Source organism: Gastrolobium bilobum, unplaced genomic scaffold (genome assembly GCF_033153095.1).
Source record: "Gastrolobium bilobum isolate Gb01-03AN ecotype WA unplaced genomic scaffold, APGP_CSIRO_Gbil_v1 utg1846, whole genome shotgun sequence".
Lineage (NCBI taxonomy): Eukaryota > Viridiplantae > Streptophyta > Magnoliopsida > Fabales > Fabaceae > Gastrolobium > Gastrolobium bilobum.
The window spans coordinates 283,689-302,487 of record NW_026897931.1 but is presented as its reverse complement, the minus strand read 5'-3'; the positions used below and the strand labels follow the sequence as shown (position 1 = coordinate 302,487).

Here is an 18,799-nt window from a genome sequence, read left to right as displayed (position 1 = left end):
CACCCCAAAAAAGTAGTGGTTTCATGTTACACAATACACAGGCAATATAAAATTGGTAGAGGGAAGGGGAGCGTAGTGTACTAGTGACTCCCGTGTGAATTTCACAGCATTACCAGTCTTTGGAAACGAAGGAATGATTAAGTCTTTAATGATAGATAAGATTGGGATAGAAATTCAGATAGTGCATAAGGCAATAAAGGATTGGAGTGAATGCAAACATATCAATTAATCTAGTTCGATACGTTTGTTATATTTAATTTCTTTTTGCTGGTGATTTCCAACCTTATTATCGAATACGATACCCACCTTTTCTTTCTTTTATTTTTAAGGGCAGTGGCCAGTGGGTTCATGAATACATTTTCAGTACGGAAAACCAACCATTATTCTTCACGGTTACATTTCAAATATAACATGGCAATGAGTCACAATTCACAAATAAATGGGTTTCTAACTCAAGTAGAACATTGAAGTTAAGATAGATAAAACACTACGATCTTCGTGCTTCGTCTATATCAGCATCTTCTTCCTGGGTGCCCAATTTGACAATATCTTCCACCGATATTTTCCCATCTGTTTATAATAAAAAAATTGCATAAAGTAGCAGTCACCCTGGCAGTTGAACTATTTTTCAAATGAAGATGTCGGATCATCTATGCTATTTTATCATTGAAATCCCAAGAATTTATCATTGAAATCCCAAGACAAATTCAGAAACTGTCTTTGACAAATGAAACAGTTGACATAATAGCTATCCGATTTATGTTTGTATTTATTATTATTATTATTAACTGTATATAGCTATATTAGTAGTAGTACTATACTACAGGCAGTACCCAACCTTCTTTTTCAGTAATAAATAATAATTAGACGTAAGTTATACTTGCGCATTTACACAAAGTAAAGACTTTCTCTCTAGATCCTCTCATTATTAACAGAAGCTTCTATGGAGGAGCGGTCACATGGCTACTAAAAAATGTTGCAAGGAAGAAAGTCAAAAAGGAAAAGAGGAAGAAGGACAGAAAAAGAAGCTAAAAAGGAAAACCTCAAGTTGCATTAGGTGCTGTATTTTGTGCTTTTGTATGGATTACTAAATTGTTAGTTGCATTAACTGGAGAGGGCACATCAGTAACATTCATAACTGATATCTATGGGGGCAGTATGAGAAAAAGGAGGAAAATGATACAAGAACTGACCACTGTCCTTGGAAAGGTTGCTGATAAGTTCATCAATTCTTTCGTTGCCCAGAGTGTCCTTCAGATACATAGTAGCAGATGCAACCTCCTCAGGTGTCACTTTCCCATCATAATCCCTGCCAGAACACGGCTAAATATTTGAAACGCATTTATTTCCAGCAATAAGTCATAAATATTTATAGGGGAAAAGAAATAAATAACTCTATCCAAGTAATGATGCTTCCTAAAACCTTACACATTGTAAATGTATTAAATACTTGGGAATGAATTCATTTCTAGGAGGAGCAAAGGCCACAAATTTCTGGTAGTGGTTAAATAATCAAAAGTCTCCTAAATAATGGACTCAATCTTAGTTAAAGCATGAACGGGTAATAGCATTTGAAAAAACTTGTGGGCATGGAAGTAGAAGTTATTTCACAAAACTTGAAAACATTTAATTCTCAGAATCTCAGTTAAAATGAAAGTGAAATAGGATTTGGAAAATCTTGTGGGGTGTCAAAACATTTTATACAAACACATGATTACCAACCTCCGCTCCTTCGTTACACAAAATTGGGGTTTCAATTTCTATGATCTTAAGGTTAAAACTCCAGATTGGTGATCCCCAACAATTGGATCTTAAGGTTAAAACCAATTGCTTGCATTTCTCAATCATCTCTTGGACCATGGATACTTGATTTTGGTGCTTCTGGTCATCATTGTGGTAATAAGAATCTTCTCACTTCTCTTACCTACTATGATAACCTACCCCTAGTTACCCTTGCTAATGGCACCAAAATAGTTGTACGTAGCATTTGACCAGCACAACCATTTCCATCACTATTTCTAACATCTGTTGTCTAAGTCCATGACTAACATTTTATTTAATATTTATTGGTAAATTGTTTGCTCTCTTCATTGTTCCATTACTTTCACTAAAAAATCTGTTCTTATGCAATACCCAAGTACAGGGAAAACGATTGGAGTTGGTTATGAATCATGAGGACTTTACCATCTTACTGCGCCTAGTTACCTTAGTCATCCTAGACTTTCTAAATTCAATAAGATGATTCCTCACCTATCTAGTTTAGAGTCTTTAGATTGTGAGTCTTGTCAACAAGGTATAAGTAATTGCAATCACCTAATCAAATTTCTTTCTGAAGTTCAAAGTATCTACAATAACCAGTTGCAATCACAGTTGTGAGTCAATTTTAAATTCTTAGAACAGGTCACTGATAAAAATAATAACAATATATTCTATAACAGGTTTAGTCCTCCCCCCCCCCCCCCCCCTTTTTCATGGTTTCCTTTTATGGATTCTGCTATTGATCTAAGCTAATTGCCTTTCATTATAAAATATCATATCTTAATATTCATAACTTGCATAAAGTAAGAAAACAGCAGTAATTAATCACAGTTTCAAAGTATAGAATACAGCACATAAGTTCTCTAAGCAAATATGTAAATAAGAGAAAACCTGTCTAGCAACCGCCAACGGTCTCCAATTTTAGCATCAACATCATCAATTTCTTTTTCAAGTGCCTGGAGCATAGCATCAACCTGAGAAGAATATGAAGTTCCCATTGCCATTAGCTCTTTCCAGTTTCAGAATATATTTCAGCTAATGATTAACAAATAATCTTTCTTTCATTTTCAATTATTAAGTGGCACCAAATAAAACTAGAGGGTCACAGAATTACCCTGTCAACAAGTGCTGAAGAAACCTTGTCACTAATAGCTGCCTCAAGAGCACCATCACTATCCTTCCTTGCAGCTTTATAGGCCATCTTAGCTTCCTGCTCACCTTCAGTACCTTCTTTCCCTACCATACTATTATACAGCCCTATCTGCACAGTGATAGTTTAGAACTGATGTAAGTAGAAAAGCTGGGCAAGATCAATAGCTACGTTCCAGTTTGAGGGGGAGGTTAAGAAAATGAGTGGTAATGGGCTGGGGGTTGGGTTTATCCTCAAATACATTTATAACTGTACTTTATGTGTATAAATACAGATAGAAGAAGCCCAATCAGTCATATTGGAGACTCTCAACATTTTTAGGTAAATCTATCTCCCTCTCCCCCCTCCCCCTTCTCTCTCTCAGCAAAAGAGTAGAGGAAATATTTTAAAAATCTTTTATCAAAAAACAACAATGATGATGATGAAAAAAACATCAAGAACCAAATTTCAAATATTTTTTTTTATTGAGAAAAAATACTGACATGTTAAATTCTAAGCTTCTATCAAAATACATTTATTTTATCAAGTAAATCATTTTTTTGACAAATCAATGCTAAATTACATGAATGTAGAAACATGTTCGATTACACCCCAAAGAGTAACTTACAACACACACAAAAATATTCTAGAAAGAAATTGCCTTTTGATTTATAAGACTTTGAATGCCTATAAAGTATTCATTATGCAATATCTATTCCAAGAGGCAGAGACACATCAATTCTACAATCTACAAACCTCCTTTCTAACAAGTCTCAAGAACTCTTCACGTTCCCTGCTCACCGACTGAAAAATCATCAGACAAATCAATGAGTCCAAGCATTCACCAATGCATAAAAACTTTAATAGTCGGCAAGAATAAAAATTTACTTCCACTCCTTACAGATGCTGATGCTAAAACAGCCAATGCGCGGCTGAGCTCACAGAGGTGCTCCCGTTTTTCCAAAGCCTTTGTTTTTACCTCTTCTTTTGCTTGTTTGGTTGTTGAAGCCATCTCTTTCATGGTCAAATCCCTTTCGTTACCAATAGATTCTGTCACTTTGGTCTGTTGCTCTTCCTCTTTCACTTCCTCCTCCTATTAAATATTTTGCAACCATCAATCTCAAATTAAAGAAACAATTGAACTTCAACAAGAAAATCAGTACATTATGGTGATTCAGATATAATGTTAATTGGATGACAATCACCGAAAATTTCTCTTACATAATTGATTACCAATGCACTTCAAAAATGCAATAAAAAAGAAAATGCTCATGAACATAAGATTACATTTTTCAAAGATGACTTAAGTAGACTTTCGCAATAAATTTATCTCTCCCTCTCTTCCTTTCTTTTTTTCTTAAAAGGAGACTTCATTATATATGCAAGTAACAAATGAATTACTTATTTAAACTTGAATCTATGTTCCTGCCCTAGTAATTATTCACAAAGTTACAGTCAAATGAACCAAAGCTTTAAACTTTAAACAATAGGAATAAATGAAGCAAATCTTTTATAAGGTTACTTTAAAATTATGAGGGAAAAAGTCACCAACCCATGGCTCCCTCCTAGAACATAAATACCCTAAAAACAAAATATCTATTGCATAAAAATCAACCTTGATTAGCTCCTCTTGCATTTCAAGAAATTCCAACTTCCTCTTCCTTTCTGAAACAGAATCTTCAGATGGCAAAGTTGTCACCCCAACAGTATCTACAACCTCATCTGGCAGAGAAGAGAGTGTCGCTTGAACAGCTTCCTCTGGCCTCACCTTTCCTGAAACAGAAAACGCTCTACAGAGGGAATGAGATGACCACACCTTTCCAGTAGGAAAATCCTTATAATAATAACATTTTCATAGAGAAAATATTAAGATACCTAGAAAGAATTAAGAGGGAAGATGGTAAAGAATGGTTGAGAGACAAATCCAGCCAGTCATTTAGCTGCAAAGAAATATAATGATTTACATCTGAAAGTGGCAACTATGGGAAAATAATGGTTCTGACTTCTGAAAGTAGCAATTATGACCAGTTTCTCGTTCATGAAAATTGCAAACCTAGTAAATTGACACAAAGTTGGAGATTTCAGAATTGAGATTCAGTGCAACAAATTCCATTAAAACATTTATGATAACCTGTTGCCGCATTTCTTCCACTGAAAGTAATCCAAGTAATCCTCGATCTCTACAAGCTTGACGAAGCTCTGCTTCTGAAAGAGACTCCACACCTTCTTCTTGAATCAGTTTATCATCATTCTTGATCCTGCCAAAGCCAAACAATTCACATCTATTGAACCTCAAAACAGTAATGAAGTTATTAACTGAATATGTTACATTTAGTTAAAGAAATACTGTAATTGTGACAGCACATAAAGCTTCGAGTGTGCAGTGATAAGCAGAATTTCCTTTTTTTCCCTTTCATTTCTTCATTCTAAGGCGGGGCCATTTCTTTTTCTCTTTACATTTTGTAGGAAAGTAATATTGAGTTAGTATGTATTGAACATTATTTGGCAGAGCTTGTACTAGTTGTGTTTTGCACTTGACCTAATTCATTAGCATAAATACATACCCTACAAGATATGTGGCTAATGCATCCCCTTCACAAATTATTCTCCTTTCCTTCTTTCCCTTTCTCTTGATGTTCTCTTTCATGCTATCAAGAGCTACATTCTGAACCTAGGTTGGGAATACATAGATTCACCTCTGGTTTCCCAAAACATTTCCTATTCTACACAACTGACCCATCCCTTTCTTCTTGGTAATTGATCAATAGTTTAGTGCTGTTGAGGGGGACTTCGTGCTTCATTTCCTTCTTTGATGTGCAACTATTGAACAGATCAGGGCCCCCCAAATGGCCAATCACCTCCTTACCACACAGCTGACTTGGCCGGCACACCCCAATTGCCAATCCAAAAGTCACTGGGTCGCACTAAATATCATTAAGTGGGACACTAAGTCATTCATTAGGAAGAAGGAAAGACCAAGAGGAACCTTATAAGAATGATTATGTATATCAAGGAATTAGGGCTATCAGTGAAACAATTTGGGAAATTGGGAATTTAGGGTTGAGGTGAAATCAGAATTGATCAAAAGAAATCATAAAGAGGATGGGCTAACTTAAAATGTTAGGCTTCCATCAATCTATTGTCAGATATCATATAAAACCATTCATGCTCTTCACCTAATAGCTTAAAATTTTGAGAGAGCCATCTCATGACTATCAGTCTCTTTAACCAAGTGGTCCAAAGTTCGATTCTTGTCATCCCCATTCTCTTAATAAAAAGTTGAATTTCAACACAAGGTAGGTGGGCCTATGCATTGTCCATGCATCAAGCCCAAAGGACTTTTGTGTCAGAGGACATGTTAGGGGTATCATAAAAAACCGTTCAGGTGTTTTCACCTAATAGTTTAAACTTTTGGTGGTTCATGACATTTATATATTAAGATTAGGCTACAAGTGTTTCTGCACAAAAGACCAGTTCATATACTAATCTGAACCAAAATAGATACTCATATACCAACACAAACCAACCAAACCACTCCCCATGAAATCCTGAATAACAAGGGTGGGGGAGGGGTAAATCATTGTATGCAGTCTTACTCCTGCATTCTTGCAGAAGGGCGAATTCGAACCCATTATCTTGGGGTCTTTAAGGAGCACCTTTACCACTACTCCAGACTAGTTCTCCAGCTTTACAAACACATAACTAAATCAAAGAGACCAAAGCCAATAAGAATAATTCCCTAAAAAAAGCCATGCCAAAATGACAACCTTCTCCCACAATAGAAACATTAGAACTTCGGGAAAAAAAACTGAGGGTTCAGCTCTAACCTAATATTCCCCAACTAATTACAACAAAGGCACATCATCATAAGGTAATGTACTAGTCCATTCTCAAAATAAAATAAGGCAAGAATCCATGTATTCAATTAAAATGCGCACTCTGACCAAACCAAAGAGTGAGTGAGAAGGCAGGCATGCACACATTGGTGCAACAGACATAAGAAATCTACTTTGATTGCAAAAATCCTCATCTAAATCAAATATAAAGAAACTTCTAACCATAATGAATAAAATCAAAATTCCCTAACCTAGAAGAGCCAACTAGCCATACATACATTAGAAATCAGAGTTATACCAAAAAATAAAAAAGGAACAAAAGAATCTTACTCCTGTAATCTTTTGCGAAGCATAAAACGCAAATATGCATCAGTTCCATATGGGCTGATACCCATATATTTACACATATTTACCAAGCGAGACCTGTTCTCCATTTTCACAACCAAAAAACATGTTAATAATGATAATGGAACCCCAAGTTATGAGATTTATAAATGGAAAGCACAAGTAGTTGAACATAACCAATGGTAGAAGCACCAACCTGCTAATGTTATCCAAAGTGAGCTCATCATTAAATAATTTGGCAAAGCCTAAGATTTCATCATTTGAAACTCCAGCACCTGTTCTGACCTGTTCCAATAACATAACAAATACACACATAATATTAAAAATATTGCCCATAAGAGGATGGCTAAAATATAAAAAAACTATATTATGAAGCCCATGGCTGACCTTGTTCATAAATTCATCAAGATCTTCTGCTGTCTTCTTTATTTCTCCACTTCGTGAATTCTGAATCTCCTTCGCCATTTCTTTTACAGTATCTTGAAGAAACTTGGCATATTCTATTCTTGCGTTGAGCCTTCTTTTCAATGCCTCCTACAAGTTAAGCCTTCCCGAAATTGAGTGATAATAAAGCACACCAGCAGTCAACCATGTATTGTTTGATGATTACAATAATAATTACCTGCTCTTTCATCTTGTCCTGGAAAGTGGATGGCAGCATGTTGGGAAACAGTTTCAGGAATACTGGCAACAAGAACTCCATGAATGGAACAATGATAAATACAGCAAAAGGAACTAGCCTGAAAATATCAACTGTTGTCCTTGTGAGTTGCTGCCTCTCCCTTCTAGAAAGACTCTTTCCATTAGCAAGTTTCAACAATAATCTGGAGCTTATCCTGACATCAGCCCAAAGTAGTTTTGTACCAAACCAATAGTGTTGCAGGGTAGATTTAAATTCATCCTTCCAGTGACTAATCTTCTTTGCCCAATCATCCCTAGGTAATAGAAAAATAGAGAAGTCTTATACATACATTTATATCGCTTGAAGTAAGAGAATAAATCTGACAGAATGAAATTGTGTGTATATAACAGTGCAAAGATAGTCTCTATATATATTAGTGTCAGTATTAATTACAATGATTCACTTTTAGATACATAATCCTAAATTGATTCCACAATATATACATGATATCCTACCAGAAATACCTATGAAATTTTAACACTCTCCCTCAAGCTGGTGTATATATATATCATATGCACCAAGCTTGTCACACATATAGTTGAGTCGCGGACCTCTAAAAGTCTCGAAGAAAATGTCTTCAAGTTGACCATTACAGTTTAAGTGTCGTCGTGATATATCCAGACTAAATTTTCTCAGGAACAACAATAATCTCAATATGCTCAATCCTTTCATGAAATAAAGGATTTGAAGATATATGTAGTGCAGTTTAATTGCCATAAATGAGTTCCACTAGCTATGAGTAACAATTGTTGAAATCTATGAGCAACTGCTATAATAACAGTTAAATGTAAAAGAATATGTTGTATATAGATCTGTGTCAGGGAGTTACAATATATAGAGACCCTAATGGGCTTAAGTGTAAGGCCCAAACCTAATCCAAACCTAATCCTAATACAGTCAGAATACAGTCAGACTATTTACGGATAAGACAGAATCCAATCATATCTAATCAAATCTAATCATATTATATCTAATATTCTAACACTCCCCCTCAAGCTGGTGCGTATATATTATGAGCACCAAGCTTGTTACAAATGTATTCAACCCGAGGACCTCTAAGAGCTTTAGTGAAAACATCTGCTAGTTGATTAGACGAGTTGACAAAAGCTGTCTTGATTTCTCCTGACTGAATCTTTTCCCGAATGAAGTGACAATCAATCTCTATATGTTTGGTCCTCTCATGAAAAACAGGATTAGAGGATATATGTAGCGCAGCTTGATTATCACAGATGAGTGTCATGGGTTGTTTCTGTTCACAAAGATGAAGCTCCTGAATCAACTGCTTTAACCAGATCAACTCACAGGTAGTATTTGCCATTGCACGATACTCAGCTTCTGCACTAGATCGGGAAACAACAGATTGTTTCTTGCTTTTCCATGAGATTAAGTTTCCTCCGAATAAGACACAATAACCAGAAGTAGAGCGTCTGTCCGAGGGTGATCCTGCCCAATCGGCATCTGAGTAACCACAAATTTCTGTATTTCCCTGATCCGAATACAACAAACCTTTTCCTGGTGCTCCTTTGATGTATCGGAGGATCCTCACAGCAGCATCCCAATGTGAATCACAAGGGGAATCAAGGAACTGACTGGCCGTACTGACAGCGAAAGAAATATCTGGCCTAGTCACAGTAAGATAATTGAGCTTCCCAATCAGCCTTCGATAACGTCCAGGATCAGATAACGGCTCCCCCTGTCTGGGCAATAACTTAACATTAGGATCCATTGGTGTATCAACTGGTTTACACCCCAACATACCAGTTTCCTCTAGGATATCCAAGGCATACTTCCTTTGACAGATAGAAATGCCCTGTCTAGATTGCGCCACCTCAATTCCCAAGAAGTAACGCAGCTTCCCAAGGTCCTTTGTTTGAAATGCGCTGAATAAATGTTGTTTTAACTGATGGATTCCGTCTTGATCACTTCCGGTGAGGATGATGTCATCAACATAGACTAACAAATAGATGCACTTGTTAGGAGATGTAATCCTATAGAATACAGAATGGTCAACTTTACTGCGAATTAGGCCAAACGCCTGTACAACAGAACTGAAGCGACTGAACCATGCTCGAGGAGACTGCTTGAGACCATATAAGGATTTTCGAAGACGACATACCTTCCCAGACTCCCCCTGAGCAACAAAACCAGGTGGTTGCTCCATGTAAACTTCTTCTTGTAAATCACCATGAAGAAAGGCATTTTTGATGTCAAGTTGAAGGAGTGGCCAGTGACGAACAGCAGCAAGGGCAAGAAATAGGCGGACGGACGCCATCTTAGCGACGGGAGAGAATGTATCGCTATAATCAAGGCCAAAGATTTGAGTAAAACCCTTGGCAACTAGGCGTGCCTTGAGACGATCAACATGGCCATCAGGTCCAACTTTCACAGTAAACACCCAGCGACAACCAACTATAGACTTCTCTGGAGGAGCAGAAACAAGGTCCCAAGTGCCATTGGTATGAAGTGCGGTCATCTCATCAAGCATCGCTTGGCGCCATCCTGGATGGGAAAGTGCTTCACCTGTGGTCTTAGGAATAGAAACAGAAGAAAGACTAGAAACAAAGGTGAAATGAGGAGCAGAAAGGCGATCATAGCTCAAGAAGGTATAAAGAGGATAAGGGTTACGAGTAGTACGTGTACCTTTTCTTTGAGCAATGGGAAGAGCCTCTGGTGAAGGATCCGGAGGGGAAGAATCAACTGCAGAGGGCAATGAGTCAGCAGGGGTCGAGTCGACTGGAGGTACTGTCTTACGACGCTGATAAGTGAGAAGTGGACGGTCCTTAGGTACTGGAGCAATAGGTGATGGCTTATCTGGAGTAGAAGCACCTGCATCTGGCAAAGACAAGTCAAGAAAAGGAACAGGAAGAACATGATCAACCTGTGACAATGGAGATGGGATAGAATTAAAGGGTTGTTGATCAAAAAAGGTGACATCCGCGGAAACTAAGTAACGCTTGAGGTCAGGAGAGTAACAGCGATAACCCTTTTGAAGACGAGAATAACCAAGAAAAATGCATTTAAAGGCTTTGGATGTTAACTTATCCTTACCAGGAGTGAGATCATGAACAAAACAGGTACAACCAAAAACATGTGGGGATAGAGGAAAGAGAGGAACATCTGGAAACAATAAGTTATGAGGAATATCATTATTAAGCACAGATGAAGGCATGCGGTTGATGAGAAAGCAAGAAGCAAGGACTGCATCAGCCCAGAAGTGAAGAGGAACATGCATGTGAATAAGAAGAGTCCTGGCAATCTCAATGAGATGTCTATTCTTACGTTCAGCTACTCCATTTTGTTGTGGAGTGTGAGGACAAGTGGTTTGGTGTAAAGTACCCTGTGTGGCTAAGAAGTGAGAAAAGTCAACAGAAACATACTCCTTAGCATTATCACTACGTAAAATACGAATAGAAGCACCAAATTGAGTATGAATTTCAGCAGAAAACTTTTGATAAATAGAAAACAACTCAGAGCGGTTTTTCATTAAATAAATCCAAGTACAACGGGAGAAATCATCAATAAAGGTGACAAAATACCGAAAACCTAAAATAGACACACTACGACTAGGACCCCAAACATCTGAATGAATAATGGAAAAAGGAGCATCAGCTCGTTTATTGACTCGATTAGCAAAGGAGGAGCATATGTGCTTTCCTTGCTGACATGACTGACAATCTAAAGTTTGAAGACCGGATAAAAGAGGAACCATCTTCTGCAATTTCGCAAGACTAGGATGCCCGAGACGACTGTGGATGAGTTGTGGAGATTCTGTGAGAGAACAAGCAACTGAAGGACTCGGCACATCAAGGTAGAACAGACCCCGTGACTCACGGCCCACTCCAATCATCTTCCCCGTACCCGGGTCCTGCACAGAAACAGAATGGTTTGAGAATGTGACAATACAATTAAGAGAATTGATCAATTTACTAACCGATATTAAATTATAAGGGATGTGAGGAATGTAATAGACAGATGTCAAGGTCAATGAGGAGGTTGGACAGATTTGTCCAATCCCATGAACGGGGGCCTTAGTTCCATCAGCAAGAGTAAAAGAGGGTAAATTATTAGAATATGTAAGGGAAGAAAAGAGTTCCTTATTACCACAGAGGTGATCAGTAGCACCTGAGTCAAATATCCAAGGACCAAGTGATGCAGAATGAGAAACACAAGCAACAGGATTACCAGTTTCTGAAGCAGAGGCCAGAGATTGAGGAGAGGACTTCCTGAGAAGGGCCTGGAATGCTGCATATTCTTCAGAGGAGAGAGAGACTGAACCATTTGAAGCAGTATCCGATTGAGCTACATTAGCAGCAAAAGAAGGTCGCATGTGAGGATACTTGGTGTAGCAGCGTTCCTCATAATGACCAAGTTGCTGACAGTAATGACAACGAGGTCGCTGACCACGTCCGACTGGACCTCCTGGGCCTCCTGGGCCACGACCTCCTGGGCTACGTCCTCCTGGGCCACGACCTCCTGGGCCTCTACCACGACCACGTCCGCCTCCAATATGCCCGCGAAAATCAGTACGGGAAACTAGAGCAGTAGAATCAACAGCAGAAGACGATGCAGGAGCAGATTTCTTATTCAAATTCAGAAGACGCTGATACGTCATGGATAGATCAGGCTCCCCACTAGTCAAGATAGTATCACGAACATTATCATATTCTTCGGGAAGGCCAGAAAGTGTGGCAACCATAAAGAGACGTTCCACCTGTTTCCGATATGCAGTAGCATCAGTAGGGTAAGGCAGCATATCCAAATATGCCTGCATCAAAGAGCGACTCTTGCCAATATATGTCTCCATTTGAATGTCGGATGATTTGCTCAATTCCATAAACTGAGAGATGATGAAATAGAGCTGCTGAACATCATTAGTGTAAAGGTTTTTTGCTTCGTCCCACACTTCAGTGCAAGTTTGAAATGAATAAAAGATATCCAAGACAATCGGATCAATGGATTGCCAGAGGATACTCAGAAGTTGGTTGTCAATCTTTTCCCAATCAGACTTGTCCTCCTTAGGGACATCAGTAGACTTAGTTGTGAGATGGTTCCCATATCCATGTCCAAAGAACCAAACTCGAACAGAGGTGGCCCAGTTCTTGTAATTAACAGATCCCTTCAATTTTGAAGAGGTAATGGACCCAATATTGGTAGAGATGATATTGGGAGAATTTCTCAAAGGAGGAGATGAAGATTTGACCTCCGAATGAATTGGAGGGTTTGCTGTCATATCAAATCACAAAGATACAAACCGAAAAAAAAGAGAAACGAACCTGATCACCAATCAAGAAGAGGTGCGCACAAAAAGTCAGACCCACAAAGAACCAACCACAGATCCAGAAAGAGGAGGAGAAGACGAGCTTCTCTGTCCAAGACCGGCCGGAAAAAGCCGCCGGAATAGTGCTCACGCGCCGGCAGAAGGTGGCGCGTGAAGCCCACGCGCAGAGAAGACTGGAGGCGCGTGAGAGCGCGTGACAACTCCGATGGTGGCCGGACTTCCACAGAGCAGGTCGCCGGGAGGAGAGGGTTCTGTTCGCGTTCGTTCCAGACTGAAAACTCGCCGGAAAAGTACTCCGGCAGCCTGAACAGTGGCTGACGGTGGCTGATGGTGCTCCGGTGACTGTGGACACGTGCAGAAGATGCCTGGAGAGGACTTACAGCCTTTGATATCTTACCGGAAGGACGCACGGCAAAGAAAAGATGACTCCTAAGCAGTGGGCTTAGGTTTTAAAGCGAAGAACAAGATTTCTAAGCGGAAGCGAGGGTTCCCAGAATGAAATAGCTCTGATACCAAGTTAAATGTAAAAGAATATGTTGTATATAGATCTGTGTCAGGGAGTTACAATATATAGAGACCCTAATGGGCTTAAGTGTAAGGCCCAAACCTAATCCAAACCTAATCCTAATACAGTCAGAATACAGTCAGACTATTTACGGATAAGACAGAATCCAATCATATCTAATCAAATCTAATCATATTATATCTAATATTCTAACAATAACCAAATGAGTTCATAAGTTACAATTCACATTGCTTGATACTGAGCTTCTACACTCGATTTAGTTACGTTAAGAAGAACACAATAGTCGAATATAGGCCACTAAGCAACCAAAGAGAAGGTTACATCGTAATCAAGACCAAAAATTTGAGTGTAACCTTTGGCGAACAAATGAACCTTCAAGCGGTCAACAAAGCCATATGAACCAATTTCTACAGTGAATTCCAACGACAACAAACAAAAGATTTTCCGACAAGTTTAAGAACAAGATCCCAAATATCATTAAAGTGCAAGGAAAACATCTCATATATCATCGTTTAGTGCCAAATTGGATGAGACAGTTCTTCAATTATGGTTTTAAAAATAAACACAAAAGAAAGACTAGAAACTAAAGGAGATTGAGGTCTTCCACAACGACGACCACTATTACCACAAGAATTATTAGCTTGTGATATAAGAATAGAGGAATTTGGAACGAGCATGGTTGGAGAAGTAGATGCCAGTGCAGACATATCAAAGATGTTGACAGATCTAAGATAAAGTGGGACTATCAATGCTAGTCAAAATTCAATGAAAGACAACTTCTAAGTCCTCCAGAAGAGTGGAGAGGAAGAGGACCACAAAGAATCGTTCTTGTTGCTTCTTGTGCTCAAACTAATACTTAATATGAGGAATCATGGCAGCACATTCTTGCATCAATGATAGTGCTTTGGCAAGAAAAGTTTCCACACGAGTATCCTGTTGTTTGTGTAGGCCTATTATACTAGAGAAAACGAAATTGAGTTGTTATATGTCATTGGTGTAGCAGTTTTGAGCTTCTTGCCACACCTCATAGCATGTTTTAAAAGGGTTGAAAAAAGGTCAACAATCTCCAAGTCAACAGATTTCCAGAGTATACATAGAAGTTGTGCATCAATTTTTTCCTAGTTAGACCAGTTGTTGGAACATTTAAAGTTTTGTGGTAAGATGTTTATATTATCCTTTCCCTACATACCAACTTTTTACATCATGGTATCAGATCCTGACGGAAGGTAACTCTATTTTCAAAATTTGGTCCTCCAAAAACCGTATAGTCTATCTGGCTTTTGGTATCTCCTATAGTGATGTTTCTCTAGCAACCATCCGCCATAATGTCACTTTGGCAACCGTCTACCATCGAAAAAAAATTCTGATGACATTTCTGTCGAATTTATCCCATTTGCAGTTTGGCCCCTTTGGTTCTTTAACAATGCAACATGGCCCCAGTTTTTCTCCTAGATTATATTGTTGGTTATTTTTTCATTTTTTAAGAGTTCATTTGTAACAAACTTGAAGCTTAGTAAGCTTTAGCTTGAGGGAGAGTGTTAGAAGTATTGTAAATAGGTTTGATAAGAAGTCCCACGTTGTTAAATTATTGTTATGTAATTGTTATAGTTAGTCTATATAATAGAGCCTTCGTTATGTTATTGAAACACACATATTTCAATATATGCCTCTCATTTCCTCGTTATTCGATAGTAGGCCACACTAATATTGGTGAGCACAAAAGAATTCTTGGTAGCTGAACCAAGGAAAATAGTGTCTGAAAAATCAGAATCATTGTCCCCCATTGTGATAAAGAGGTTCACCAAAAGGCAGGAGAAACACCTGTAGGATGATTAAAATAGACAATGTAGATCTGGGCATGTAGAAAATGTTAAATAAACACCAAATATGAGGGACTCACGATATGAATTAGCCCTAATATGGTTGAGGTAAGAGCTGAAGAGAGTTGGGATGGCTCGTGCAATGAACTTGTACAAGACTGTGAAAGAATGGTGCTGAAAAAGTGAGGCACCCGCTTTCATGCACCAACAATGGCATGCAGGTATAATGGGCTTCAAGCAGTGCATGAAGAGGCCAACGGCGATAGGATTCCATGATCGGAAAGGATAGTGCGCTTCAGATATGGGGATTGCAAGACCAGATCGAAAATTTCTCTCGTCACCAAAAAGTAAGTTGAACGGAAGAAGAAACTTGTTGAAAGAGAAATGGTTGGAAAGACTCACCAATATTGGGGCACAACAAGTAGATAGAGATTGCTAAGCAGTGAGCACAACGAGTGCAGGATATTTGCCACTGAGCAATGGGCGCAACTAGCAACTGGTTTAGTGTTTAGTTGGGAGAGACAGGCCAAAACCCTCTCTAATACCCACTCAAAGTCAAAGAATAGACCCAATTGGATGAAATTATACGTCTATAACAATTCACACATTGTTTCTGTATATATTAGTATCAATATCAAGTACAACGATTCAATGTCAGATATATAATCCTAAATTGATTTCTAACTAATTCTACAATATATACATGATATCCTGTCGTAAATCCCCAAATCACATACAAAAACAAGTGGTAGTAAATTTTAAACCTGCTCATTGACATAATAGCTCTGAAAGCTGGACCAATTCCTAGAATCTGAGCCCATAATCTCTTTAAAATAGATTCAGCACTCTTAGGGGGTTCTTGCAATTGTTTAGCCTTAGCTTTTGCTTTTACGGAACTCAAGCCTTCAACAGCTTCATCACATTCCTCTGGTGAAGCCTCCTTCTTCTGTTTAGTAGCTGATTTTTCATTTCCCTCATTACTGCTACCCAATCCAGATTGATCAGCTGCAGACATGGAAATGTAACGGGTACATTGGGACATCCACCCTGATCTTGAAAGAGAAACAAACTCGATCTTCTCAATTCTAAAACCAAAATTTGAAACACTAGAGGAACTATGCAAGAGAAATCTTGATGCTGCACAAGCTGATAGATCATCTTTGTTGACAGTAAATGAATTTCTTTCCAATCTCTGTCCATTAGTTGCAGATGGACAGAAGGGAACCTGAATCAAACCTTCTAATTCACTAGATTCGACTGGTTGGCCATGACCAAGACTTGAGAATCCAAGAATAAAGCGAGCAGATTGACTACTCAGAGGGTTGAACAAGAGGCTCCTTTTCTTTTGCAAAATCACTCTTGAAGCCATAACAAACAAATTCTTGCCTTAGATGTCAGTTCTCTCGAAATAAAATACTTAATAACTCAATGCTTCAATGTCATTGATACCAAGTGCAGAAATTTATCACCTGTAAAGTGCAAGTGAAACTCCAATTATTTGTAACCACACATTATGTAATGGGTCAACACAAGTGAACTGAAGAGAGATTATCAACTAAGATATCAAATGTGAAAATGAAATATAATCATAGAGTAATCCTAAATGTTGCCAGAACTCAGCTACATTCAAGGACAACTGTTGGATGAATCATGCAGTAGGAACTGCTCATTCATCCAAGAGTCAACAAGTGTGCCAAACTCAACATCACTTTTATACCAAATTAATTAGGGGGAAAGCATGAACAGATTAAGTAACAATAAATTATAAATAAGAAAATATTTCTATAATAAATAAATAAATAAAAATAATAGAAAAATTCCACCAAATACTAATAGCATTCTGGCACGTTTATGAGAACAAGCGCGTGCCAAACTATTCCGTCAAAAGAATTTCTGGTTTTCTAGCATTTTCCATATAATGAGTTCAATAGAGCACTACTAAGAAAACACAGAGAACATGTTAAACATATCAACATACTTCAATTTAAGCGATTATAGCGCTCACAAATGCTGTCCATTGAAAACAATTAAGAAATTTATCATTTACTTCAATTATTAGCAGAAATCCCAATCGAATTCACATTGGTAAATAAGAAACGCACCTTCTAGATAGAGTTCATTCATGAAAACAAACCACGGAAAAGTGACGTTTCACGGTGAAATCATCAGAAGTTCTTCTTAACTCGCAAGTTACGACAAAGAAATTAAGAGAGAAAATGTGCGTCTTCAATTATAGCCCGATCATGCGTATGTGTGCGAGAGAGAGAGAGAGAGAGAGAGAGAGAGAGAGAGAGAGAGAGAGGAGAGTGAAGAAGGAACGAACTACACTCTGAGCGTTCTGAATCATTCCATTGATGCATTAATCTTGACTTTGACTACAATACACATACATGTATTATGCGAACGTGTTAAAAATTAATTTTTATCATTATCCTTAATCGTCTTCTAATCATATGTTTAAGAAATGTTTAATGCGACTATATTCTACATCGAAATGATATAAGACGACGTTTGACAGTGAAGAATTTTTTTTTATCCGAAATCTAGATTTTAAAAAATATAATGAAAATATTCAGTTTAAATTAAAAAATTAAAAAATTTAAAAATTTAAAAAATACCTTATACCAAGCGTCCCTAACTGAAGCCTTTTCTTTCACCAACGTAAGATAAAATATGAGAACTTCTCAATGACAATTATCAATTTTTTAAAATATAATATTTAATTAACAAATATTAAAAAAAAAAACAGATAATCCTTGCAGTAACAAAAATAAAATATTATTACAGCATAACTAGTAAATGATTATTTTTTCAGAGAAATAATTATTTTTTTTCAAAAACTTTTAATTAAAAAAAAAAAAATCATCATGCTACCTGTACCTGGTATATGAGAGTATATTCTCATTTCCCTCTCACTGGTATCAGTATATTCTCATATTCGTTCGCTGCCCAATGGGAGTCCCGAATCCTCTGCATCCCTGCCTTTTTTTCCCTCGTGCAACTTCTATTTAAGGTTTTGATTTTGAATTCGAATCCTCAAATTTAATGAGAAAATTATATTTATAATTTCTTTTTTCTTACAAACTCTTATAGTTATTTTTATTATTGTTGCATCAAAATTAAATTAACTATTATAAAATATCATTAAATGATAATCGTTAATTTAATTCTTATCCAATTCCAAAATATATATATATATATATATATATATATATATATAATTATAAGATGAAAAAAGTGTTTGTCATTTTAAATGACAGAAAATTATGTCATTTTAAGAGAGATACAGACACAAAAAATTTAAATATTAAATTAAAAAAGTCATTCACTTTCTCTTTCCCATGATTTCTGCTTTTTTATGTTTATCTCTCTCCTAAAATGACATAACTTATGTCATTTAAAATGACAAACACCAAACCCTTATA

The 18,799-nt window shown here is 37.3% G+C and overlaps 1 protein-coding gene across 1 annotated transcript; it reads right to left on the bottom strand.

Moving 5' to 3' along the window:
- Positions 1 to 307: 307 nt before the first annotated feature.
- Positions 308 to 17,696, bottom strand: LOC133311501 (uncharacterized). The gene is made up of 15 exons (XM_061512556.1): positions 17,477 to 17,696; positions 16,139 to 16,843; positions 7,691 to 8,003; positions 7,456 to 7,602; positions 7,265 to 7,353; positions 7,054 to 7,146; positions 5,019 to 5,145; positions 4,763 to 4,827; positions 4,503 to 4,677; positions 3,789 to 3,980; positions 3,644 to 3,691; positions 2,873 to 3,019; positions 2,650 to 2,732; positions 1,194 to 1,309; positions 308 to 570 (listed from the first exon to the last, which is right to left on the bottom strand). The coding sequence occupies exons 2-15, from the start codon at positions 16,741 to 16,743 to the stop codon at positions 488 to 490; spliced, it is 2,283 nt and encodes a 760-aa protein (XP_061368540.1). The 5' UTR covers positions 16,744 to 16,843; positions 17,477 to 17,696; the 3' UTR covers positions 308 to 487.
- Between the last annotated feature and the right edge of the window lie 1,103 nt (positions 17,697 to 18,799).

Bases quoted from the DNA above. Each gene is read 5' to 3' on its own strand.
- LOC133311501 (XM_061512556.1), bottom strand. From the start codon at position 16,743: ATGGCTTCAAGAGTGATTTTGCAAAAGAAAAGGAGCCTCTTGTTCAAC. The intron at 7,603-7,690 runs GTAATTATTATT...CTTAACTTGTAG, and splicing joins AGGACAAGATGAAAGAGCAG to GAGGCATTGAAAAGAAGGCT. The intron at 3,020-3,643 runs GTTTGTAGATTG...ATCACTGTGCAG, and splicing joins TGAGACTTGTTAGAAAGGAG to ATAGGGCTGTATAATAGTAT.